Below are 26288 nucleotides of genomic sequence, written 5' to 3' on the forward strand. Positions count from 1 at the left end.
ATAACCATGTATAAATATTCTCTAAAAATTCTTAAAGCTTTAATTCCCGGGTGTTTTTTCCTTCAGCGCACTGGGGGAGTAAGTCTGAGAGTCCCTGCACCTCTGGCTGTGTGTGTTGGGTTTTTTTTTCCTTCCTTTACTGCTTTTCAGGAAGAACTACTGAGGAGTCTATTATCCTGGGCAGCACTTAGATAAGGAGGTTTTGTTACCAGCACACTGAGGCCTCTTAACAGACCGTATGTCTACACTACGGGATTATTCCGATTTTACAGAAACCGGTTTTGTAAAACAGATTGTATAAAGTCGAGTGCATGCGGCCACACTAAGCACATTAATTCGGTGGTGTGCGTCCATGGTCCGAGGCTAGCGTCGATTTCCAGAGCGTTGCACTGTGGGTAGCTATCCCGTAGCTATCCCATAGTTCCCCCAGTCTCCCCCGCCCATTGGAATTCTGGGTTGAGATCCCAATGCAAAAATAGTGTCGCAGGTGATTCTGGGTAAATGTCGTCACTCAATTCTTGCTCCATGAAAGCAAATGCAAAGATAATCATTTGGCACCCTTTTTCCTTCCTGGTGCCCGTCAACGCCAATGCAGGCAACCTGAGCCTTTTGTCTGTCACTGTCAACCGATGTCTTATGGATGCGCGGAATAGGATGCGGTACTGTGCAGTGTACATCAGCAGCATTTCATTTGCCTTTGGAAGGTAGCAGAGAATAGGACCATTCCCTATTGCACCGTCTGCCATTGTAAAATTGGCGACAGAGATACGATTACAAGTCGTGTTGTACCTAATGCTGACGTCATGGGTGCTCTATAGCCTCACTGAGTGGCAGTGTCGCATGGACAAAAATCGGAATGACTTCCCAGGTCATTCCCTTCTTAATGTTTGTCAAAAATAGAGTCAGTCTTGCCAGCAATATGGGCAATGACTAGAAGACCAGAGAGCACAGCCACTCCCTGTCAGAGCCCCCAATGAATCCTGAAAAATGAAGAGCGCATTCCTCTGGGATCCCCTGCAACAACCCACCCGTTGCTTCTCCTCCCGCCATCCTCCGGCTATACCATGCAGTGTCCCCCATTTGTGGAAGACTAATAAAGAAATGCAAGGAATAGAAACACTGACTTTAGTGAGATAAAATGAGAGGGAAGAAGCCTCCACGCGAAATGATAGTCCAGGAAGGGCATTAGTGGCGTAGGGAGAGAGCGCAGCTCCCCGCTATGACAAATGACAGTGGGGGTGATAAGAGCTCAGCTTCCAGTTGCTAGAGAGACGGTTACCAGCGTCGTAGCACTGCCAGGTATGACCGGGATCCATTCCATAGTTACGCGGAGGCGCCCCGGCTCACAATCACTGAGGCCAAGCAGACACCACGGCGGATGAATGCAAATGATAGCATCATATTGTACCAATCACCCGGGAAAGGGATTGCTGGATGTCACTGCTGCAGCACCCGTCTAACGCAGCAGCAGCAGTAGATCATAAGTGAACATTGAAAAAAGGCAAGAAAAGGTTTTTCCCCTTTTCTTCGGGGTGGGGGGGGGAGGGTGTAAATTGACGACATATACCGTGAGAACACCCGGGAAAACGTTTAACTCTTCAGACATTGGGAAGCTCAGACAAGAATGCAAATGCTTTCGGAGACTGCGGGGGACTGTGGACTGGAGTCCTCAGTACCCCCTCCCTCATGAGCAATCCAACCTGTGCGGGATTCTGTATCAAGCAGGAGATGTTTCCCAAAGCTGGCTTTCGCTTCTGTAAACGAGCTCAGATAGAACAATTGTCTCCCCATTAAAGCAATCAGAGCCAGTACTCCGTAACGGTCCAGCTGGAGCTGTTTTTGGATTGGACTGCATCGCCACCGTTGCGATCAGAGCTCACGCTGGGCAAACAAGAAATTAAATTCAAAAGTTTGCGGGCTTTCCTGTCACCTGGCAAATGCAACCGACGTCAAGATTGCCTTTCCAAGCGGTCACAATGGTGCACTGTGGGATACCGCCCAGAGGCCAATACCGTCGATTTGCGGCCACACTAACCCTAATCCGACATGGCAATACCAATTTCAGCGCTACTCCTCTTGTCAGGGAGGAGTACAGAAATCGGTTTAAAGAACCCAGGTGCAGGGTTACATCGGTTTAACGCTGCTAAATTCGCTTTAAACGTGTAGTGTAGACCAGGCCTAAGTCACACATCATTCAATGTACCAGTGGCTAAAAACCTTTTCTCTGCACACACAGCAGAGCAGCCAGGGAAATGCAGGCACTTAGTCATGTGCTGAGCAGATAAATTACAATGTCTACTTCCTAAGTGTATAAGCCTCTAGGAAAATTGCACATTATGTGGGGTTCTGTCTTAATTTAAGTTAACCCTCAATGTCCCTTGTCCCATGTGTAACGTTCCCTGGGTAGTAACAACGGTCAGCCCGTATCCTGTCCATCCAGGCTCTGGGACTTGTGAATGGAGACTCTCTCGTGGTCTCCCTTTTGCTCTAGAAATAGGACGGCTTGAGTGCTGGGCTGTTGTTGTTACTGGGGTAGTGTTGGTGCACCAGGGGGAGGTCGCATTCTAAGCCGTTCAGCACCGCCACATTCTCTGGCAGCTTTTGACTGTGGGTCACTAAGTCTCTGTTTTCCAGACATGTTTTCACCCCTTCCAACTCCAGGGGGCTGGAATCCACCCCAGCATCAGCATGTGCCTTAGCCCGTCGGTGCCGGAGATAGTACGTGACTGCTGTCACAGCAATCACCAGCAGCAGCACAGCAGCCAGCGCTGGCACAATCATGAGCGTCAGGTTGCTGTCTTTGCTCTGGGTGACGGGCAGGTGCTGCTGGTGAGTCCCCTGCACAGCAGTGTGGGCCTCGATGCAGAACTCCCCTTCGGAGGGCTTCTCCCCCAGCGGCCCAGTGCAGAGATGGTAGGTGGAGTTCGGTCTCAGCGCACGTACGGTGTATTCGGAGAGCGACGTCGGCAGGCTGAGTGTGACCGGCCGCTTGTCGGGCCCGGACAGGTTGCGGTAGGTCAGGCGGATGCCCTTCAGCTGATCTTTGGCCTGTTGATAGTTTTTTAAGTCCACCGTCAGTGAGGTGCTGCTGACCTGCTTAATGCTGATTTGCTTGCTCTGCGTGGGTGCCTGGGTGATGGGGGGCAGGGTTGTTCTCCGGATCTCGGCCTCGCAGTACAAGCCCGAGAAGCCGTTGGGGCACTGGCACTCCAGGTGGTTGTGCACGTCTAGCTGGCAGGTGCCCCCATTTAAGCACGTCCGGGGAGGGCAGATCTGCATCTCGGGGCTAGTCGGCCCCTGCACAGCCGTGTGTGGTGCGCGAGTAGAGCTGTCCTGCCAGGGTGTGGGTTCATGAGTGGGAGCAGCAAGGCTGGGCTCCAGCGCAGAGTGCCCGCTGCTGGTGAGGAGCACGGCCGGCTGTAGGGAGGTGGTTCTCAGGGTGGAGGTGGGGGTTGGGGTGGCAGGACAGCCGAAGTCTGCATATTCCAGGTGCTGGAGGAGCTTAGCAGCGTTCTTGGGAGGGAAGTGGCACCTTGTCTCCTCGGACCTCCTGAGTGTGACATGGCTGATGTGTAGCCAGCGCCCAAACCAGCTCAGCTGGCAGAGGCAGTTGAATGGATTCTCGGCCACGGTGATGGCCCGGAGCCTGGGGAAGAGGCTGAAGAAGTCCTGGGGGATGGTGTTGAGGTTGAGGTTGCTGATGTCCAGCTCTTGGAGGTTGGGCAGCTCCCCGAAATCCTCCACCTGCAGCTGAGCTATTTGGGAGTTCCCAGCCAGGCTGAGCTTGGTGAGGCCCCGGAGCCGCCGGAGCACCTCTGGGATTCTACCCAGCGAGTTGTCCGAGATGTCCAGCTCGTGGAGGTTGTTCAAGTTCTGAAAAAGCTCCTCATCCAAGCTGCTCAGTCCCAGCCCTGCGATCTTGAGAGACTCTATGTTCACTGTGTGAAAGGCACCAGCTTCGATGGTGGCAATGCCGTTGTGGCTTATGTCCAGCAGCAGGAGTTTGGGAAGGTTCAGCGGAGGAACCAAACGCAGCTGATTGTTCTGGAGCTTCAGCTCCAGCAGGTTCTCCAGCGTGTCCAAGGCAGCCGGGTGGATGCGCTGGATTCGGTTCCGGTCCAGGTAGAGGCGCTCCAGCAGGCGCAGCCCGTGGAAGGTTTCGTTGGTGATCTCACGCAGCTGGTTGGATGACAGATCCAAATTGACAAGGTTGGTGAGGGGCTGGAAGACATTCCTCTGGAGGCTGGAAATCTTGTTCTGGGAGAGGTCCAGCTGCTGCAGTGCCGGGAGGCCCCGGAAGCTGTCGTCATGGAGTGAGGTGATGCCATTCTCGAAGGCATACAGGTAGGCTGTGTCCGGTGGCAGGCCACTCGGGACGGCGTGGCTCCTCCGGGCCGCACAGAACACAACTTGTGGCTGGCTGCACTGGCAGCCTGAGGGACAGCCCTGAACCTGGGCTGCGGGGGACAGAAGCAGCAGCGTCCACAGGATCAGGTGGTCCATGCTGGACTCTCTGTAGAGGGGAAAACCAGAGAAATGTTACTTGCCAGATGACATTGGGGATTGGGAATCGGGAATCAAGTGTCTGACCCCGTCACATTTTTTCTGACATGTCTGCAAGGTTACAGCCAGTCTCCATACCCCAAGGGGTTATTTGGGCAGGGCTAGGGTGGGCGAGGTAGGGCAGAGAGCTGCCCACGGAGTCATGTCTGCAGATGGTGTGTCATGCAATAGCAAACCCCTGAGAAATCCTGGGAGGGGGCGAGTCACATTGCTGGGCTGGGGAAAGTGGTGGGCTTAGAGAGTAAAGCCACAGAACTTGGATCTTGATTTCAAAGCCCCCCACCCCATTCATGGACCCAAACACCCTCAAACGTCGGGGTCCTTGTGGTATCATTCTGCTGCCCCATGGGTAGCAGCTTGAGCCCTGCTGGGGGAGCAGGTTCTGCTGGAGAACCCAGCCTGCAGGAGGAAACACCCCTGCAGTAACCTCTCCTGCAGTAGCTAGCATGACACGCTGGATTTCCACCCCACGGGTCAGTTACTACAAAGGGCTCACACAGAAAGGCTTTGGCTGGGTTTCCCGTTGCTGATAAGCAACCGGTCTTAGACTGAGGCTGGTGAAGTCAGGACGAGCTGGGCAGCCTCCAGGGCCACTGGCTCTGCAGTGTTAAGGAGGCAATGCTGGGCTCCCCTTCCCCCTTGCACCCCCCTTTCCTTTAGCCCAGCAAGGATGATTCTGATGAAGACCGACTTGGAGAGGGATGGAGGCATACAGGTGTGAGGAAGAGGGGCAGCTAGAGAGCCATTCCCTACAGGGACCCAGGCTCTTCTTACAGCAACTTCATCCGGTTTCCCTGCCTCGAGCTACCACATTTACTGGCTGTCAGATGAGGCCGGATTCCTGCAATTCCAGCTGGTTTACCAGTTCCTCGCCTCGGCGCTCAGGCCAGAGAGAGCCAGCCCACTGTCAGCAGGGGATCACGCACTGCTGCAGCTATATCTAGACTGGGCCATCGGTACTGACGAGACTTCTGCCAGGCAGAGGGTGCCCAGGCACTTAGACCATCCCCCTCCTTTCTCTTGCAGGCTCAGTGACCTATGGCTGGGAAACTGCCCTGCCAGGGATCCCTGTGGCAAGCCAGCTGCAGGTGAAGCGTCATGCAGCCTTGCAGGATCAAAGGGTCCCCATGGTGCACAGGCGCAGCACAGCAGGGAGCGTTCAGTGCCATCTGCAGCTCCTGGCTGAGCAGGGGCTTTGCATGTCTGACCACAGGCCATGCTGCATTGCTTTTCCTGAGCTAATGCTCATCCCTTCCTGGTTCCCAGATTCCCTTAGCGACCCCACTCTGGACTATTCTCGCCTGCTTGCTCTGGCCGCCAGCACCTGCCATCTAACGTCCCTTCCCTCCCCGGCTTGCATTCAGAGATCCAACATTGGGCTCTCAAGGCTAGGTCACGGGTGATATGCTCCCAGCACGCAGTGTTTGAAACCAGCCGCCTGGCACAGTGCCGGCTGGCTGGGGACAGATCCTTGCTCCGCCCCTTGGAGCCCTTGGCAGGATGAGGCAGCTCCCCTGGCACCCTGCAGTGCGGAGCTGTGGAGAGTCTGGCCAGCCTGTGCTGGAGCGTGCCTGCCATGTGCCAGCATGCACGACCAGTCCCCCATCCACTCCTGGGGCCTCTGGACTGTGTCCTTTGACCCCTGCACAGCAGAGAGGGCTGACAGGCCCCCTTCCATCTTCCTGCCCAGCTGCCCTGCCTCGGCATCCCCCAATGTGCAATGTCCGTGCATCCCAAGGGGCTTCCCAGGTGGTCCGTAAGGGCGACGCAGTGGGAGCTGGGTCTCTTGCTCAGTACAGTGGGGTGGATTTCTTGGCTGTCCATACTCAGGCCTGGGGAGATGATTTGCAAAGCGCCAGCGAAGACAAGGCAGGACAGTCTCTCCTCCCCACCTGCGTCTCACCACAGCCCCGTGTGCGAGATCAGCAGGGGAGAGTCTTGCCTGATGCCATGAGCGCACGGTACGGTTCTCACTAGCAGCCAACATGAGCCTCACCCACGGAGCAGGCGCTCGGCCCATGCAGTCTGACCTGCTGGCTGCCTTAGTGTCCCTGCCTGAAACAACCTAGGGTACATTTCAATGCCACAGTGCAGCAACATCGTCCAGGGCAGGGAAGGGTCACTGCTCCTCCTCCTCTTCCTCCCATACTCCCTGTGCCCATCATCTGAATAGTCACAGTCCCCGGCCCTGCTCCCTTCCAATCCAATCCCACACAGCTCCTCAGCTCTCTCTTGCTGCTAACGGCACACCCCTGGTTTTGGCAGCTTCCTAGCACTGTCATCCATCCCGCCACAGCTTGGACAGGACCTGGCTGTTGGTGGTACTTGGCTGGCCCATCTCAGTGTTACTCAAAGCTTGGGCTCCCTTGCAGGGGGGCTGTGGGAGAAGGAACATTTCATCCCAGTGACTCACATCCTCCAGCGCTCTCCTCTGTGCAGCAGGCCGAGCTCCAGGCACCGGGGACCACAGTGAGGGCCCTGCTCTACGCTGTGGAGCGACTAGAGCTCTGGGCTTCACCTCTCAGCCTGGCACATGTCAAATCGTCCCGCTGGGCAATGCCCACAAGTGCCAGCCATCACTGATCCCCTGGCACACCAGCTCTGGTCACTGCTGGAACATGCCAGCGGGGGAGAGGAGCACTTGCCCCTGGCTTCATGGCCCCCTACTTTCCCTTTTGCTGCCATCTCCTGGAGTCTGCTGCCTTCGCCCTGCAAGCAGATCCCCTTAGAATAGCCAGCAAAGGCTCTGCCCGTCCTTTGGATGCTATGCTGGGCACAGCCTGGCACTAGCATGGACAAGCACTGGAAGGGCCAAGGTCCACCACCTCTGCAGCCATCTGAAATTCAATGTGTGGGTCATGCCATCTTGACTCTGACAGATACACCGAGCCCAGTCCCCAGGGGAAGGAGGATGCCCCCAAGGTCCTTGCCTACATGCATGAGTTATGGGGAGGAAATTCCAGCCCTTTGCATATCAGCAAGAGTCACCACAGACCATCTAGTTCCCTGGATCCTCTGAGATAGGACTGGGGGGCCAGGAGCTGCCCCCTCATCCCTCCCCTGGCTGCTGGAGGGCAACTCACCCAAAGCGCAGCTGCTTTCAGCCCTGTCCCTGAACACCCGTCGATATCAGTGGGCAGTGCCCTTCCCACTCCAGCCAAGAGATCACCCCAGAGGAGAGCAGCCCCGAGCACTACCGGTGGGCATGGCTGCCACCTCCCATGAGCAGGGCACAATCTGCACTCAGGAAGGGAGCTGTTCCCCTGCCTCATTGCTTCTGAAAGCTCTTTAATCACCTCCTGGCTGTCCCTGGGCACCTCGGCGGCTGCTTTCTGAACGCTCACCTTTTCTTCCCCCTTCTGACGCCAGAGCAGAGCTGGTCACACAACTGCCCATGCAGGAGCCCAAGCACTTGGGATGGCTTGGAGAGCCCAGCTGACCCATTTCCCCCTCCTCTCAGCCCATGTGCACCCAGACCCCATTACTTTGGTCAGTGCTCCCAGATCTGCCCTGAACTGGGGGAAGCTGCTGTCAGATGTCCAGCAGAGACGGGAAGAGCACCACAGCCCTTGACATAACCTCTGTCCTAGCGCCTGGCTGGCTGCTGTGGAGCCAGGGGGCAGCAGAAGCACTGTTAGAGATGTTGCAGGGGAAGTGGTGGCTGCAGGATCCACCCTCTCAACACACTGGGGCATTTCTGAGAGGGTTTTTTTTTTTTTCCCCCCCCCCACACTGTTTCCAGAATTATTTCTGGGCCCACAGAATGGCATCACATTAGGGGATGCCAAAAGCTCTTCCTGCTGGAAACTCTCCACCAGGTGCCATGGCTGCATGTGTGCAATGCCACAGGGGAGCCAGACATTCCTTACGCTCTGTGCCAGTGCCTTCGAACTTGGCACTCTCCAGCCAGAGCTCTGCACTGCAGCCAGGAGGGCACTCGCCACATCCCCTGCGCCATGCCCACTCTCAGACTAGTGCCTACTTGTCTCCTAGGCGAATGTATTGCTTTTAAAGTGACTACCCCAGCTAGGGTCAGGCATCATGCAGACAGCCACTGTCCGGTGCCCCACCCACACAGTTCTGCCCATGACTCTGGAGCCAGGGGTCATGCAATGGCAGCCTGAACTGTGTGTGTTCCCCCTCGGGACTGTGATGAGAAACCACTGTACTCTCGCCTTGTGACCCGACTACAGTGAGGTGGCAGTTGGCTGATGGCACCGAACTCCTCTGCTTTGCCATCCCGCCCAGCCCCTAGCTGCAATTCCTCTGCCTGGGCTCCTTGGCTGTTGTTATAGGGAGAGAACACAGCAGGTCGCTCTCCAGCAAGCAATGCACTGGCACCCCCACTGACTGCTGTGAGGGCCAGGGGGCTTGGCTGATCTCACCTTGTTCCTTCGCCCCCTTCCTCTGCCTCCCTCACTGGGGTGCATAGTAACTGTCAAAAGCTTCTTGCGGTGCATTGCCCAGAGAGTCCTGCCCACAGCTCCCCAAGAGCCCAGAGTCCCTCCTACTCCTTGCTCAGGCTGGGCAGGGACCAGCAAGGCCTCATGACTTGACCTCACCACTCGTCCCCCACACCTCTGGGCAGCGTTTTCAGCCCAGCACTTGGAACAACTGTTAGAGGCACCATTCACTGCTGGATTCCTTCCACCCAGAGTCCTGGCAAGGCAGCTCTAAAATCCAGCCATGCCTTAAGTCATTGCTCTGGGTGGGAGTATCCAGAGGCAGTTGGGAATGCAGAGAACATCCCTGAGCCTTGTTTGAGATGGAGCACGGAGTCTCTACTGGATTTAACTAAATGAATCCTGGAAGGAGTTCTTCTTGCCCCCCTGGAGAATGGGCTGAGCCCTGCCTATTACCCTGGGCACCCGCTCTGTAAGGAGCTGCATGTTAGAGCAGCTGACCCACGCTGCTCTCCCTCTACTGCCCTGCAGCATCTCAGCTGGGTTGCATTGGAGCTTCCTTTCTGTATCCTGCCCCCCAGCCCCAACATGGCTTCCCAGCACCTGGCTCAGCTGTCTGCAAGCCAGAGGGATGGGAAGTGGGCAGCTGAAGCTCTGACTGTCTCTGTGGTAACAGCAGCAGATTGCTGAGCTGGAGGAGGGGGGAAAGCAGCTCATTGGCACATCTTGTCTTTGCCCAGTGGGTGGCACTAGACCGAGGAGCAAGTAATGTTGCAGCGACTTGGGGCAAGCTAAACACTAGTTAGAGACAGAGGCTCACCCCAGAGTTTAGAGAGGCTGATGGCATGGCTGAGAATGCTGCGAGGTCTCTGCCATTACCTGCTATTTACACTCCAGTAGCACCAACCCTATACTAGGTATCTGGCACCTCCCCAGTCCCTCTGTCCCATGGAGCTCAGGTTGTTCCTCTCAGCTCAGGGTTAGGACCCTGGCCCCTGGCTCCAAACTGAATGCCTCAGGAAGGCTGGAGGCATTTGCCAAGCTGTCATCGCTCAGTTATTATTACAATTAGATTTATTTGGAAGAACACAAGCAGCCTCTACAGGAGCTGCACATCCAGACCCTCTGGGGGATCCTTTCCGGCCAGCCTGCAAATTCAGATTCTTCTCAGGGGGGTGTGAGCTTGGGGGAAGAAGAGGAAGAGTGTCTTTGTAACTGGTTGCTGTGATTGGTCTGCCTGGTATCCTACCCTTGGTAAGGGCAGCCATGGTCCCCTCTTGCTCTGTGTGTGGCACTGCTCCCCACCCTTTGGGCACACCTTCCCATTCACTGCCTCTCAGGCAGATGTTCCCTTCTACCTACGTCCCACAAGGAGGAAATGGAGACTGGCGGAGTAATAGGGACAGGCTCCAAGCACATGGTTGGGTTTTGCACAGGACAGTTTGGAGCAATCAGACCCCATGCCAGCTGTTCCCTGTGAGGAGCCCATGGGGGGGAAGGAACACCAAGATGCCCCTGTGGAGAGGCATGGCCTGTGGGGAGCCAGCAGCCTAGAGGGAGGGTGCAGGCCCCCAGGGAGCCAGCGTACACCAAAGCACAAAGAGCCACTGAGATCACAGGGACGGCCTGGTTCTCAGCCTGTCTGTCAGTCCTTTTAATAAGAGGAGTAATTACCAATTGTGGGGAGGGGGGAAGATCTTTGTAAATATCAGCAGAGCTGGCATGGGCAGACAGGCTCCAGCCAGGTAATAAATTGTGGAATGTGCAGCTGGGCTGGGGGAGGGGGACTGTGGTTTGCAGTCCTGACAGCCCAAAGAGCCTGGGAGGGGCTAGCAGAGGGCTACAGGGCACCAGGCCAGGGCCAGAGCTGCTCATGGCAAGGCCAGACCATGGAGAGGAAGAGGGAGGTTGCAGGAAAAGTGCTGCTGCTAGCCAGACACACTGGCCCTGCTGCCCAGAGAGGGGGCAATCAAGCTTGCCCCGCATCACAGAGATAAGGAAAGGAGGCAGCTAGCAGGAAAAGCTCCAGGGAGGCTGGAGGGCCTGAGATGTTCCTTTGGCCAAGCCCCATGGGATAGCATCAGGCACTCCCTGGCCTGTCTCCTCCCTCCTGCTGCCCTGTGATCTTTTACCTGCTGATGCCTCCCGTGGCCTGGAGGCTGTGGCTAATGAGAGCCAGTTGTGGCCAAAGGAGGTACTGCCAGGCCAAGTTAGCAGTGGAGGGAGGAGTGTGTCTGCCTTGGTGTCCCCTCCTCCCTGGGGATTGGCTGGTCAGTGCTTGGCCTGCCCTCAGCCTGTTACAGAGCAGTGAGGGGCCTGCCTGATGTGGGACTGACCCCCTGCCCCCCATACCCCAAGACCAGCTCTGCCTTCCCCCAGCCAGGCTCCCCTCTAGCCAAAGTGCAGGGTTCCTCTGACCCAAGGCTGTGCTCACAGCCTCTCCTTACTCCAGGCATCTGCTTCAGGCCTGACCCAGCAGCACTCAAGTGGCCACTGCCAGCTGCAGCAGAGTACGCCCAGCCTGCAGCCTCACCAGAGTCATTGTGTCTCAGATCCTGCGGGGAGTCTGTGGCCTTGGCATGGAGATAAACCATTGGCAGAGCACAAGTGGCGCTGCTCTGGCTGGGGGGTGTCAGAGCTGATAAAGATGGTCCCTGCTGCCTCATTCAAACTGTCGCCTTTCTGCTGGCATGCCCTAGGGATTTGCTTTGTACAGTATTCTGGGCAGGAACAGGCCCTTAAGTGCCCACTGGCAGGATTGCTGTACAGGGCAGACAGGTGCTGGCAGGATGAAAGCCTCAGGGTGGAAGGTGCTGTGGAGTGGCCGCTGCAGAAGGGGGCCAGAAGGGGTGGGAAAGGCTGTCTTAACTGCCCCCCCAATCTCCCTGTCCTTCTCCCCAGCTGTACACTACACTCCCCACAGGGGCAGCTTCTGGCCAGCAGTGCTCTCATCCTGGGGCTGCCAGCTCAGGGCTGCATGGCTGGGACTAGCCCAATTCACAGCTGCAGGGTTTGGGCCCTGGGCAGGCAGCCTGCTGTGCAGGGCAAAGGCTCCCTCCTGCTCACCTAGCACCAGGATGGAATTTTAAACCCCTCTGTTGTGGCCACAGGTGGCATCTGTTCCCAAGATGTGGGGACTTGAAGCAAAGAGAAATCCAGCACTTTCCCTCCTGCTTCAGCTAAAGGTGGCCTGGGTGGAGCACTGAGCCAGCACCTGGGTCCCCACAGTGAGGTAGGGAGCACCCCTGAAGAATGGCTCCTATTAAAGGAAATCTTATACCCTCGGCACCAGGCAAGGGCTGCGGCTGCAGCGACAGGACCGTCCTGCTCTGCTGCCATCTGACATTCGCTCACAGTGCAGCTGATCTGTAGAGCTGCCTGCAGCTAGGCTGGGCACTGCACCATGAGGTGCAACCTGTCAGCCAGGGAGATGAGCCGGCACTGAGATGCCTGGCCAGGGAGCACCATGCTCAGAGGGGGCATTGGCCCCTGCAGTGAACTGACCAGTAGGTCAGTGTTTTACCCAGGATAATGAGTGACAAGGCACATATCAACCCAGGGCAAAGCCCTCTGTGTCACACAAGTGCAACCTGCCTCTGAGCTGCCAGCAGAGCATTGACACAGTACTGCCTGTGGCTCACTGGGACACTGCTTGCTTTAAGCCAGGCCTGTGGGGACAGCCTAGCAGCAGGGATCAGCAGCCCTGCCAGCTCCTGTGCCTTCTTGGGGCCTCCATTCCCCTGCTGTCAAACAGAGATAATGCTGCTTTCCTGCCCAGCGCAGTAATGCTTGTCACATGCTTGAAGATCCCCAGGCAGCTGGGACTAGAGAAGGGCAGAGTGCTGGGTGGCTGAGCTAGCCAAGTCGAGTGAAGCTCAGACCACAAACCTGCAGTGCAGCTAGGGCCAAGCACAGAGATCCGGGGCTATGCCTACAGCAAGGCGGCCAGGGTGGATGAGGCTTGTGGACTTTCCTACCTAGCAGCTGTAGGTGCTAGTTCAGACCAAGGAGCCCTTGGCACTCATCAGGGCCCCTTGACACAGCCAGGGTCTGTGGGGGGGCTCTCCCCCAGCATGTACCCCTGGTCCTGCTGCCAGGGAAGGGGGCAGCTCACCATGGCTCTGGCTCTCTGCAGGGAAGCTGTGCTGTGCCCAGCCCTGGGAAGTGGGGGAGGATGGGGGGAATATGAGTGGCAGGGGGTAGCCCTGGCTCTGAGGGGTACTAGTTCAGACCACTGGTGCTCCCAGCAATGCTCTCTTGCCCAGTGAGGGCTGCAGGCAGTCAAGTACTCTTGGGAAGCACATAGGGGCCTGGCAGGGCACCAGAGCAGGCATGCTGCCAGCACTAGGGTGGGAGTCAGTTCTGAAATGCCAGGGTCAGGTTTCGCTGATGTGTTGTCACTGCTGCCAAGCTGCTGACTAAACTGCTGTCCCTTTAATTGTGTAGGCATTTCTTCCCCACACTGCCGGGTCAGGACCAGGCTGCCGGGTGGCTTTGCCCCACCCATGCTTAATTGTGGACTGAAGCTCTCTGCCACGAGCCCGCCCGCACCCTGAGGGCCAGGCAGGGACAGCTTCTTAATTGCACTTCCGTGTGATGAGTCCCTGCCTCACCCTGCCCTTCGTATGCAACCTGGCAAAGGCTGAGCCAGTGGCTGGCATCAGGACCCCTCCCTCCTTTATGTGGTGACCTGAATGGGGTCACCTGTTCCCCCTCAGCTGTCTCCCCTCCAGCCCAGCTCTAGCACTGAACAGCTGACTAGGTGCATGGTGCTGGCCATGGGCCACTACTAGAAGCGAGCCCTTGGGCTAGTGAGGCAGAGCCTAGCCTGTGTTCCCCCCCCAGGGGCACGGCTGAGAGAACTAGACAGCTGGAGGGCCTGGGCACAGCTCCAGTGGGCACAGTGGCACTCCATCACACAGTGCTTGCTAAGTGGAGATGCCGGACCCCGAGGGGTTAACCATATCCCAGAGAAAGCTTGCTGGCTTAGCACTGCTCAGACAGGCTTACACCTAATAAACAGGGGAGACAGGAAAAGGGGGGCCCAGCAAGGAGCCAAACGGGATGGAGACAAAGCCCTGCATCTCTGGGAGGCATTAAGCTGCTAATGCTGGCAGCACGCTTGCTTTGCCACAGGCCCAAGCGAACACAGCCGGAGCACTAAATCCAGCCCAACCTCCCATCCTGTGGGCCCACGGCAAGGAGATTTGCTGGATTGTTCATCTTTTCCAGCTGCGTGTGGAGCTGGGCCCAGGCAACCCAGTTCCTTGCCTGCCTGGGTGGAGATTGTTTACTTGGTGATGGGACTGACCAGGAGGGCTGTACCGAATTCACTTGCCTTGGAGACAGAGCCCAGCCGCCCCCACATGAGTTCCCTGTCTGCTGTACTCCTCCACTGCCCACAGGCTTGGAGCAAACACCAGGCAGCTGAGTGGGGTGGGACTGGCTTGCAGATCCCCTCCTGCATACCCCAGCCAGCACTAAGGGATACTAGAGAAGCCTTGCCACATGGTGCAGGCACAAGGAGGCACTGGGGGATGGTAAAGGCAGAAAACAAGTAGTTTTTTTTTTTCTTAAAACAAAGACTGAAGTGTGAACCTGGGAGAGTCCCTGCTACAGTCCCTGCTACAGGCTGTAACTCAAGGATACATATGCAAGTGGGGTAGGCAGTGATGCGAGCTTGGATAAGCCCCCAGGCCTCCCATCCTCATGCTTCCAGCTATAAATTGACTGCCACTGGGGTCAGGAAGGAGTTGCTGTCTTGGTGCTCTGTAGCATTTGGATTTTCTTAGGCAGCCCAGGGAGGGGCACACCCTCCCAGCCAGCCCCATGCAGGTCTCCCCATAGGAGCAGAGCAGCAGACTGTTCCTAGGGTTGCCAGCTTGAGCACTCTACCAGTTGGGGGCAGCTTTAATCTTCCCTGAGGACTTCCTACCAGCCCTACTGAATGGAGACTGCCTTGACTGTCCATGGGGCTGCATTCTCTGGGCCTGCTCCCCTTCCTGGCCCAGTGACTCTGCTGGCTATCTGCATGCCCCCAGGCCTGAAGCTCTCAGGCACCTGCAGCCCCCCCCCGCCCCCCAGCCCTCCTGGCATGAGGAGGGGGGGCTTTGCCTGGTCTTACAGATTGGGATAAAGCAGGGCTGAATCTCCCTCCAGTCCTATTGCCGGGGCAGCCTGGCACCATGCCCACACATGTAGAACAGAGCAACCCCCTGCTGCCTAGAATTGGTCCCCCATTTGCTTCTTTCCCCAGGGGAGCATTGCTGTACCCTTCCCCCCTGGGCACAGAGCAGCCTTCCAGTGCCTTGGGCTCAGCCTGACCTCAGGTGGCAGAGGGCTCCCTGGGATGCCTAGAGCAGCTAGAGAGCTGTAGATTTCCCTTAAAGCAGCCAGCACAAGTCTGGCCCCAGCTCATCACCACACTGTCTGCATGCCTCCCTGGTGGGCATTCAGCACCACAGCTCCCCTCGCTGGGTGCCTGTTCTCCTCCCCTCTCCCCAGGGCTGCCGGGGCAGGGGCTGGTGTGGAATTCTGGTGACCCAGCATGTGCACACGCACATCATGTCATCTGTTAGTGAAGGCAGGCTAGGGGGGTGCCTGGCACTCAGGGTAGAGGTCTGTGAGGGCCTGGGGAAGCCACTGCACAGCCTAGTCTGGCTCACTGGCTGACCACTCTGGCTGTATTAGCCAGCATGGCATGCCTGTCTGAAGAGGGGGATGGGCTGGCTAGCATGGACCCACTCCTGGATTGCCAATAGAACTGTGGCCCCATGGCACTGTGAGCCCTCAGAGCCTGGCTGAGAAGCTGAGGAAGCTGTGTGGACTCTGATGCGCTGTTACCTGCCCACATGGGCCCATAAGCTGCCAGCACCACTGGGACTGTGGGGGAAAATGGAGCAGGGCTGTGCCAGGCCCAAGGTCCTCTGAGCAGTACCAAGGGGACAGACTGGGGGATGGGTCACTGTGGGAGCAGTACATACAGCCTTGGGGTGAGCCTGAGGGAAGAGCTGGAGCAAAACAGGCTGCGCAGGTCCTCCCCACCCCACACCCATGACTGCCCCACCATAGCACCTGGGTTGGGTTTGGCTGATGCAGGCTGGGAGGGGACAGAGCTCAGTTGCAGGGGTTCTCAGGGAGTACTCAGAGGGCAGGGAGGCAAATCCACAGCCCCAGCATGCCCCTTCCTGCTGCTTGGCCCCAGGGGTGCTGCCCCCCAAATGAGATGGCCAGTTCTGTCCCTTAATCCTGATGCCCTTGGTCACTGCAGCATCCTGCCTGCCTAGCAGGTGCTGGGTTTATTCCTCATGTTGTCAGGGCCCCTAAATGGCACAGCCAAGCTGGGCCCCCTTGTGCTGGGCACTGTACCAACACCAGGGCCCAAAGAACTTGTAGCCACTCACACAGCCACTTCCTCACCCCTCTCTGCCAGCTCTCTGCCCCTGGCTTTAATTAGCTCCCTCCTGTTTGAATCTAGCTGCAAATGGAGTGTTGAGCAGGAGGCAGTGTCAGACAGCCTGGCAGGACAGACTGGTCAGCTCTGCCCTTCCCATGCCACCTCCCTGGCTGGTTTAACCCTTTGTGCTCAGAGGAGCAGCAGCTCACTGCCCCTCTGAACATCTCAGCTTGCCTCCACCCCTTCCCTCGCCCTCTGTTCCTGTGTGGCCTGCCCCCCACTCCCAACCCCCTGCACAGGGTTTGTACCAGTGAGAACAGCCTCCTAAAGCATGTGTGCCCTCCTCACCCAGCACCTCAGCCCAAAATATTCCAACTTAGGGCCAATACCCAGCAGCCAAGCACTACATTCTATGGGTTGATGCAGGGGACTGAACTTGTGCCCCCTGGAGCTCCTGTATGACATGGGGGAGGGGGGCCTTGCTTCTGAGCAGCACTAGCTTCCCTGCCAGTGTGCTGGAAGCCATCAGCCTGGGCAGCAGTGGGCAAGTTGCCCCATGCCCAGTGGCACCTGTGGTGTTTGTTCAGTGGCATCAAGGGCTTGCTGCCCTGGTGAGGAGGGAGCCTGAGGGGGCAGAAATCCCCTGGAATCCCCACTCCAAGCTAAACCGAGTCTCTCCCACTCCATGCTAAGCCCAGGGAGGCAGCAGCTGGCTTGAGTATGCCAGCCTGGATTTCCAACACTCCTATTGCAGGGATCTGCTATGCCTAGACATCAAAGCACAGCTGGGCCCAGTTCCACCCCTCTCCCCCTGCCCCAAGACAAAGCCAGTCAGATGCCACATATGGCCCTTGACCCGATCCCTGTGCACAGCCCCTTGGCCACAGAAGCCCTGGCAGGCAGGCTGTAATTAGTGCACATAGCTGCAACCCATAATTGGGAAGGGCCCTTAGTGGGCAGCCAGCCTTCCTGCGGCCAGAGACGGAGAGACACTCCCAGAGCTGCTGGGCCTGGAAAAGCCACGTCAGCCAGTGGAGTTCAACAAACTAGATCATGCAGGGTCCTAGATGGCACCAAGGATTTATCCCTCCTATGCCCCATCCCCTCCTCCATTGTCTATCCTGGGGAGCCCCTAAGGTCTGCATCCTGCCCAGGGCTCCAGCCCCTGGTGGTTTTAACCATCTTTTAGGCACCTGGGGTGTCAGGGGGTTGGTTCAGGCCTATCTGATTCTGCTGCCTCCTCCACCACTAACTCCATTGGCTTCACTGGAGTGATTCCTGATTTATACTGGGTGAACAGAACATCCGCTGCCTCCCACTGGCCAGTCCCTGAACTGCAAGATAGTAAGAGTAACGAATGCAAGGCTGGAAGGGCCCTTGAGGGGTTGTCTGCTCCATCCCCTACACTTAGGCTTGGTCTGTGCTAGCACTTTTGTCAGCAATATTGTTGTTCAGGGGTGTGGAAAAAACCCACCCTGCTGCCTGACCTAAGTTTCACTGAAAAAAGCACTGGTGTGTACAGCACTGTGTCACTGCTGCCACTCATGGGTCACTATGCCAGCGGGAGAGCTCTCCCCTGCCAGCATAGTGGTGCTACATAGGAGAACTTAAGCAGCACAGCTGTAAGGACTGTAGTGCACACGTGGCCTTAGACTGACCAAGCAGTGTTCGTCCAACCTGATTTTAAAAACCTCCAGTGAGGAAGATTCCAAGCCTCCCTGGGAAGCCTGTTCCACAGCTCAACTAGCCTTTGACTTGGACAATTTTTCCTAATATCTAACCTAATCTCCCTTGCTGCAGACTAAGTCAATTCCATCTTGTGCTCCCCTCAGTCAATGTGGAGAACAACCTTTTACTGTTCTCAGGTCCTGTCTCCACCCCCACAGCCTTCTCTCAGACTAAGCATGCCCAGTTCTTTCAGCCTTGCCTCATAGCTCATTTACCAAACCTCTGATCATCATAGTTGCTTTTTCTGGATACAGACTTAAGGCCAGAAGGGACGACCATATCATTCTGTCCTCCTGCACATCACAGCCCACAGACTATACCCAGCCCCTCCTTTAACAGCCCCCAAACCTCTGGCTGAGTTACTGAAATCCTCACATCATGCTTTAGACTTCAAGTTAGAGAATCCCCCATTAACTCTACAGTAGAGCCTCAGAGTTAGGAACACCAGAGTTATGAACTGACAGGTCAGCCACACCCCTCATTTGGATTCAGAAATGAACAATCAGGCAGCAGAGACAAAACAAGCAAATACAGTACAGTCCTGTGTTACAGGTAAAATACTAAAAACAAAAGGAAAGTTTAAAAAGAGATTTGACAAAGTAAGAAAACTGTTCTTGTGCTAGTTTCATTTAAATTAAGGTGCTTGAAAGCAGCTTCTCTTCTGCATAGTAAAGTTTCAAAGCTGTATTAAGTCAATGTTCAGTTGTAAACTTTTGAAAAGGACAACCAAAATGTTTTGTTTGGAGTTATGAACAGCCTCCATTCCTGAGGACTTTGTAACTGAGGTTCTACTGTAGTTCAAACCAGCAAGTGACCTGTACCCCATGCCGTAGAGCAGGGGTGGGCAAACTTTTTGGCCCAAGGTCCACATCCGGGTATAGACATTGTATGGCAGGCCATGAATGCTCACAAGGTTGGGGTGTAGGCTCTGGGGTGGGACCAGAGATGAGGAGTTCAGGGTGCAGGAGGGGGCTGAGCTGGGGCAGGGCAGGGGGAAGTGAGGGCTCCAGGTGGAGGTGTGGGTTTGGGGTGGGGCTGGGATGAGGCATTTGGGGTGTAGGAGAGTGCTCTAGGCTGGAACTGAGATTTGGAGGGCAGGAAGGGGGCTCCAAGCTGGGGCAGCAGACTGGGAACTCTGCACTGAGGGTGCAGGCTCTGGGGTGCAGGAGGGTGCTGTGGGCTGGGACTGAGGTTCAGAGGGCAGGAGGAGGATCAGGGTTCAGGCAGGGGGTTGGGGCACAGGGGTTGGCTTGAGGTGCAGGCTCCAGGCAGTGCTTGCCTCAAGTGGCTTCTGGAAGTAGTGTCATGTCCCCCCTCAGACTCCTACACAGAGATGCAGCCAGGCAGCTCTGTCCCATCTGCAGGTGCTGCCCCTGCAGCTCCCATTAGCTGTGGTTCCTGGCCAATAAGAGCTGCGGGGGTGGCACTTGGGGCAGGGGCAGCATGCAGAGCACAGCCCCCTGGCTGCTGCTATGCATAGGAGCTGGAGAGGGGACATGCTGCTGCTTCTGGGAGCTGTGGAGCAACCCCAAACCCTGTTCCCAGCAGAAGCTTGAGGGCAGGATTAAAACGGCCTACGGGCTGGGCCATAGTTTGCCCACCCTGCTGTAGAGGAAGGTGAAACCCCACTCCCCAAAGGGACTCTGCCAATCTGACCTGGGGGAAATTCCTCCCCAACCCCAAATATGGCAATCAGTTAGACCCTGAGCACATGGGCAAGACCCACCTGCCAGACACTTGAGAGCAGGAATTCTCTAGAGCAGGGTTCTCAAACTGGGGATTGGGACCCCTCAGGGGGTCACAAGGTTATTACATGGGGGGGTCACAAGCGGTCAGCCTCCACCCCAAACCATGCTTTGCCTCCAGCATTTATAATGGTATTAAATAGATTTTAAAAAAATATATGGGGTGGGGGGGTTGCACTCAGAGGCTTGCTATGTGAAAGGGGTTACCAATACAAAAGTTTGAGAACCACTGCTCTAGAGTAACTCAGAGCTTACCCCAGCTAGTGTCCCCATCTGCTGCTGTCGGAGATACTGGCTAATAGCAGTTACAGCTAGGCCATACGCCATCGCAGGCAACCTCACCAGGCCTTCCCCTCCATAAATCTATCAAGCTCAGTCTTAAACAAATTATGTTTTGTCCCCACTGCTCCCATCAGAAGGCTGTTCCAGAACTTCCTTCCTCTGATGGTGAAACTTGGTCCAGTTTAAAATCTAAACTTAATGACAAAACAAATAGATATAAACTGGCCTTGTGACAACACAGTCTCTTAAATAACTCCTCTCCCTCCCTGGTATTTATCCCTCTGGTATGATTGTTCTATGAATGCATCTCCCCTCAGTCTGTTTGGTGAGGCTAAACAAGCCAAGCTCCTTAAGACTCCTCTCATAAGGCAGGTTCTCCATTTGTCTGATCATCGTAGTAGCTCTTCTCTGCCCCATTCCAGTTTGAGTTCATCTTTCTTAAACATAGATCAAAACTGCCCGCAGTATTCCAGATGGGGTCTCACCAATGCCTTATACAGCGGTACTAACACCTCCTTATCTTTGCTGGAAATACCTTGCCTGATGCACTCCAGGATCATGTTAGCCTTTTTCACAGCTGCATCACATTGGCAGCTCATAGTTACCTTATGATCAACCAACACACCCAGGTCTGTCTCTTCCTGTCACAACCAGCTGATTCATCCCCAGTTTGTAGCAAGTCCTTGTTGTTAGTCCCTAAGTGCATGATTTTGCACTATTCAGTTTCATCCCATTTCTGTTACTCCAGTTTTCAAGGTCACCCAACTCTCCTTATATTCCAGCCCTCCTCTGTATTTCCTTTGTCTAGAAAATTCGTCATCTCAAAGATCAGGTTGGTCTGGCACCATCCATCCTGTGTGACACCATGTTGTTTTCTATCCCAATTACTCTTTCAAAAGGTGTTCTTAGGCCTTGTATACAACTGAGGTCAAACTAACAGGCCTGGAGTTTCCCAGATCACTTTTCTTTAATTCAGATGCTCCAATTGCAATTCTCCAGTCTTAGGGTATGACCCCCAAGTTTAAAATCCTTCCTATTGGGCTTGCACATTCACATGTCAGTTCCAGCCTCTCCCCAATTTGTTCTCCTCTTCAAAGAGATTGAGGCCTGTGATCAGTTGCTCTCCATGCCCACCAGGGCAGGGTGTATAGAGCTGGGCAGGGCTCAGATTATGAGCCCAGTCATTTGAGCCAAGGAAAGAGGGCAGCAGGAAGCCAGAGGCCTTGAAGCAGGGAGCTGGCTCTGGTGCCGTGAATGAGAGCATACCTAATGTCAGCACATCTCCAAATCAAGGGTCTCCCCCAGTCCTTCCTGGGACACCCTGCTCCTGGGTTAGACACCTAATGAAAGCTGCTGCCTGTCTCAGCTAGAACACCCCCATGCTCAGCCAGCCAAGCCTTCCAGCCACACTATGCCCCTCACCACAGTAGCTGGGCACCACACTATCTAAGCTGAACCTTATTTCAGAAGCAGGGTGTTGCTGCTGCAGGTTGGAGGAAGTAGACAGTGGATGGGGCTAGGAGGTGGAGCATTCCGGCTGCTCACTGCCAACACAATGGCAGCTCAGGGCCTCTGGAGCGAGCATGCTGGGTATGCACCTATCCCTCGCTCTGCAGCACAACCCTGCCACTCAGTGGGACCTGGCTGAGAGCATAGGCTGGACTGGAAAACAACTTGACTCTAGGCTTGGGTTGGCTCTTCACCTCCTGGGGGGAGGGGTCACCTGCTCCTGCCAGCCACTGCCACCTCACTATCCAGTGCATGCCATGGAGGGAGCATATTGGGAAGTAACATACACAACCAGCAGGGGCAACAGCTGGTGTGGCAGGGCAGCACTGGGTCAGGTCAAAAAAACAATTCAACCCTCTTGGCCAGGCTTGAGCCTGGTTCAAGTCTAGGTGGGGTTTAAAAATTAGGCCTGAGCCGCCTTCTACTCCACAGGGAGGCCAAGACCACCTTTATGCTGGATGAGAGGGGTGCAGGCAGTGGTGGGCTGTGGCCAAAAAGGGTACTTCTTTCCCTGGGCTCCAGATCCCCCTTTGGAACCAACACAGCAGGCGCTCAGCAAGCCTGACCTGGTCTCACATCTCAACCATTTGCATGTGGCAGGCTGTGAGCTTGGTACAGTCTCTCCTGGTAGGAAAGCTGTGCTGGGCACCCTCCCCTTGCTGGGCATGCATTTGCCAGCTACCTGTTGCTGGCTATGTGTTTCTTGGCCCCTTGGGCTCCCCACCCCCAAGCTTCACAACCAGATCCCGCAGGCCCCTGGCCGTGTCAGGTTGCAGGCACTGCTCCCCCTGTCGCTCCACATCCGAGGCCTTCTCTGTGGGCTGAGCAATTCCCCCTGACAAGCCCACTTCAGTGTGTGCCCTGGGAGCAGGCAGGGGGTCAGGCTTAGCCACTTAATCCCCCTCCCCTTCATCCCAACCACCTCCTCCCCCACATCCCCCTTCCCACTTAATTAAGTCTCTGAGGCAGCCCCAAAGGAATGTGTGGGCTGTTTATTGCATTCCCTCCAGCCAGCAGCAGCAGGCCAGGGGGCCGGGGCCTGCATGGATCCCCCAATCCTCCTTCCTGGCTGTAGAGTAGAGAAGGGAATTTTCCATCCTGTCTTAGCAGCACACTGGCCATCCTTTTACTAGCCCCCCACCCCCACCCCACCCTGCTGAAGGGCTGACCCAGGTACTGGGAGTGACAGAAACCAGCAGGGCTGCTTTCTTGAAAGCAACATAAGCCCATGAATGTAAGGGAGGCCTGGCTCCGACACCCAAACCCACCCACGCCCTCAGCACCGTCTGACACGCGCACGCCCGGCCAGAGAGCTCCTCGCCAAGCAGCCACTAATGAGAATTCCGATCTCATGACTCCGGCTGCTTAGCTGGGCCTGAGCCTGGCAGGTTTTCTCCAGGCTACACTGGGGTGGGAGGAAAGGAAGGATGCTCAGCAGGTGAGCCAGAAGGAAGTAATCCCAGCCCAGCCAATGAGTGGCCTGAGGTGGGAGTTACAGCAGACCCCAGGGTGACCCAACAAGGTGAGAGGGTTGTGTGGACTATAAAGATAGTAATTAACCAGCTATCATCCTCAGCACAGGAAACACCCCACCACTACCTCAGGCAATGACTGGCCCCCTCGGCAGAGGGGTCATGGAGATCCACAAGGGGTCCCCTTCCAGGTCAAAGCCCAGGCCCATTAGCCAGACAATGGAGGGGCACTTCCTGTGCCACATGGCACCAGCTGTGGGTGTAGGCAGATGGGTCAGTGCTACCCTGGCTGCCTGCAGAGGGCACTGAGAACTAGCTCAGAGCAGAGGGCTCCTGGCATGCAGAGCTCCATGCAGGAGCATGGCTGGGGGCCTGTGGTGCTGGGGAACTGCTCTTACAGTGACCTAATGCTTTCTTCTTGCTCCCACCCAGACTAGGCTGCCCCAGGCATCTCCCCCCCACAGGAGTGTTAGCCAGCCCCACCCAGACCAAACACTCAGCTATATGAAGTTCAGCCCAGCTGTAAAGGGAAGGAGCCTCCTCCCTGCTGGGCATAGCTTTGTGCCACCAGAGGCTGGCATGACCCAGCCATCCCCCATTCTAGAAGCCTGCACTTAACTAAGCACTTGGGCTGAGGGCCAGTAAAATCCACAGGGCCAGGGCTGAAAGGCTGGCTGGCCCTGGCTCCCCGAACCTGGGGGCCAGCCGGTGGCCCTTTCCTGGGGGATTAGTGCTACTCAAGCTCAGTGCTTGGTGGGAGGGTTGTTTCAGGTGATGCTCTGCCAGTGGTTGTGCCCTAGATGGGATGAGAGGATCCCATTTGTTGTCAGCGCCTCTCCCCAGCGTGTCCCAGGGACAGAGCAGTCCCTGTGCTGCTCACAGCCCTGCTGACAGCTATGGGCTCCCCATGGCTGTGGAAAATAGGACCCTGGCATGGTGCCACTGGCAGGAAGGGTCTGTCGCTGGTAGGCCATCTCTGCTACAGAGCCAGGCAGCAGAGTCTGAGCTTTGGTTTCTTTACAGATGTGTCTAGCCCTTAAGCTTGAGAGCACAGCTTCCCCCTGTGCCTTGCATGGGCCCAGCCCAGTGCCACCTGCAGTAGGCTGGGGCAGGGCCCTTTGAGGCAATATCCTGCTGTGGGGTCACACACAGCACTGCATCATGATACACAATCCTAATGCCTAGGCTGCTGAGAATACTGGCTTCTTTGAGCATCCCTCCCCCCAGCTGTTCCCAGGACAGCCCCACCACTTGCTGCAAGGCTCTGGACCCCCTCCCCAGCACATGTTCCTGACCCTGCACTCTTCCCCCCATGCTTCCCAGTGCCAGTTCTGTGCCCCCCTCTGACAGAGGCAAGGGGCCTTGCTGATAGGTGGCTCCCTGGGCTGGAGGTAGGCCAGCAGCAAGGGAGGTGGATTCCACCAGCCCTGTGCTGCTGGAGAGAGTCCAGCCAGGCTGCTTATTAACAGAACCCCTTTCCTGTGTCTGACACTCTATTTACAGAGCCTCCTGTGTCCTACTAACAAAAGAGAGAAGAAAAACAAACACCACCAGGCAGGGAGGGCTGCCCCCACCTCACAGCACCCAGCATCATAGCACTGCACCCATCACTGCTACAAACTGCTCTGGAAACCACCCCTTAGCCCCCCATCCCCATACAGCCACCTCCTCTGGCTCAGAGAGGTGACAGGCCCCACTGGCTTTTCTTTCAGCTGAGATACTGTGCAGTGTGCATCTTGGTCACCGGCACTACACCCTTGGCCACTCTCGCTGCCCACCTTCTCTTCACTCAGACTTAAATCTGCCTGCACCCTGGCTGCTCCATCCCACAGGCACCTGGGTGAGTTAAAGTGCCTGTGTGCTGTTGGGAGGGGGATGCTCAGCTTGGCCTGGCCTTGGCAGGGCTTAGGAAATATTGCATTAGAGGCTGCTCCATTCCTCACACCAAAAAGCCACCCGCTTCAGCTTGGAGGGGTCCATCTGCCCAGGGGGCTTTGCCCCCCAAAAGACTTGTGGAATCTACTGACTCCCTAGCCCAGCGGCCACTAGGCCAGAGCTCCAAGCCTGCCTACTGATGCTTCAACCTCACATCACCTCCCCAAAGCCACCCTGGCATCTGCCAAGGGTCCTGGCAGATACCCCCATGCACTAGCTAAGGGCCAGCACAGACTGTGGGGCTGGTTCCTCTGTCCCCCAAGCCAGGGCGCTAGGGGAGCACCCAGACCCAGGGCAGGGCCACGGCGCTCAGGGACTGCCCCTCATGCGGCGCTGCAGAGGGGCTGGGTAGTTTCACTGGGCTGATTGACTCCCCACTTTTTCCTTGCGTCTAGTTAATAATTGGGCTGGCCACGGCTCGCCCTCCAGGGAGGCTGGCTCCCGCCGCGCGAGGGGCCTGCCCCGGCTGTTCGCCGGCAGCCAGCAGATCTTATCGGGGCTCGCAGTCTATTAAGCTTTACAAGTCCCTGTAAATCCGATCGCAAAATGCTGTCGCTGCGCGGGAGGGGCTGGCCCGGCTCCCTCGTGCCATTAACGGGCGCTGTTCTGCTCCGGGTCCAGGTGGGGAAGGGGCTGGCCCGTGTGACTGTCCCCTAGGTATAGCGATGCCCCCACTGCCTTCGTGCCTCTGTTCGGCGGGGTCCCCGGTTCCTCCCGGCCACAGGCTGAGCCCTTCTCGCGGGTTCCCCGACAGCCCGTGCTCGGGGAGCTGGCTGGGGTTCATCCCCCTAGGAAGGGCCAGGCGGGGAAGGAATGGAGAGGGGCTGCGGGACCCCCACCGCTCCCCACGATGCCCTCGGGACAGGGGGTCTGCAAGCTGTGCCCACTACCTGCCTGGATCGGCAGCGCCGTGGGGCAGCGGGCCGGGCTCCCTTAGCCGGGGCAGCTCAGCAGCTAGCCACGGCGAGCTCCAGGGCCGGCCCCTAGCCCCAGCAATGCCGGTCCCCCCGGCAGCGCACGGCCCGTGGCAGGGGCCCTGCCCCCCCCGCCCCACGAGCGGGCCAGCTGCTGCGGCCGGCGCCCCGGCTCCCCGCCCCGGGTACCCACGGAGACAAAGGCCGGCTGGACTCACCCGGAGCGGAGCCGAGCCGCTGGGGGCGAGCTCCGGCCGATACAGCCTCCAGGTTGACCGACCGCGGCCAGTGAGCAGGCTCGGCCCAGGGCTGCGAGCACCAGCCGCAGCGCCTCGCACCCC

The 26288-nt window shown here is 56.8% G+C and overlaps 2 protein-coding genes across 2 annotated transcripts in view; one reads left to right on the plus strand and one right to left on the minus strand.

Annotated features, from left to right (window-relative positions):
- The window catches only part of CORO7 (coronin 7), a 173134-nt gene that overhangs the window by 104394 nt on the left and 42452 nt on the right, over positions 1–26288 (plus strand). The window lies entirely within an intron of this gene.
- On the minus strand, positions 1983–26286 carry VASN (vasorin). Its single transcript, XM_032781659.2, has 2 exons — positions 26166–26286; positions 1983–4513 (listed from the first exon to the last, which is right to left on the minus strand). Exon 2 carries the CDS (start codon positions 4501–4503, stop codon positions 2488–2490), a length of 2016 nt encoding a protein of 671 aa, XP_032637550.1. The 5' UTR covers positions 4504–4513; positions 26166–26286; the 3' UTR covers positions 1983–2487.

Source organism: Chelonoidis abingdonii, chromosome 9 (genome assembly GCF_003597395.2).
Source record: "Chelonoidis abingdonii isolate Lonesome George chromosome 9, CheloAbing_2.0, whole genome shotgun sequence".
Classification (NCBI taxonomy): domain Eukaryota; kingdom Metazoa; phylum Chordata; order Testudines; family Testudinidae; genus Chelonoidis; species Chelonoidis abingdonii.

Coding starts and splice junctions, on each gene's coding strand:
- VASN (XM_032781659.2), bottom strand. CDS start 4,503: ATGGACCACCTGATCCTGTGGACGCTGCTGCTTCTGTCCCCCGCAGCC.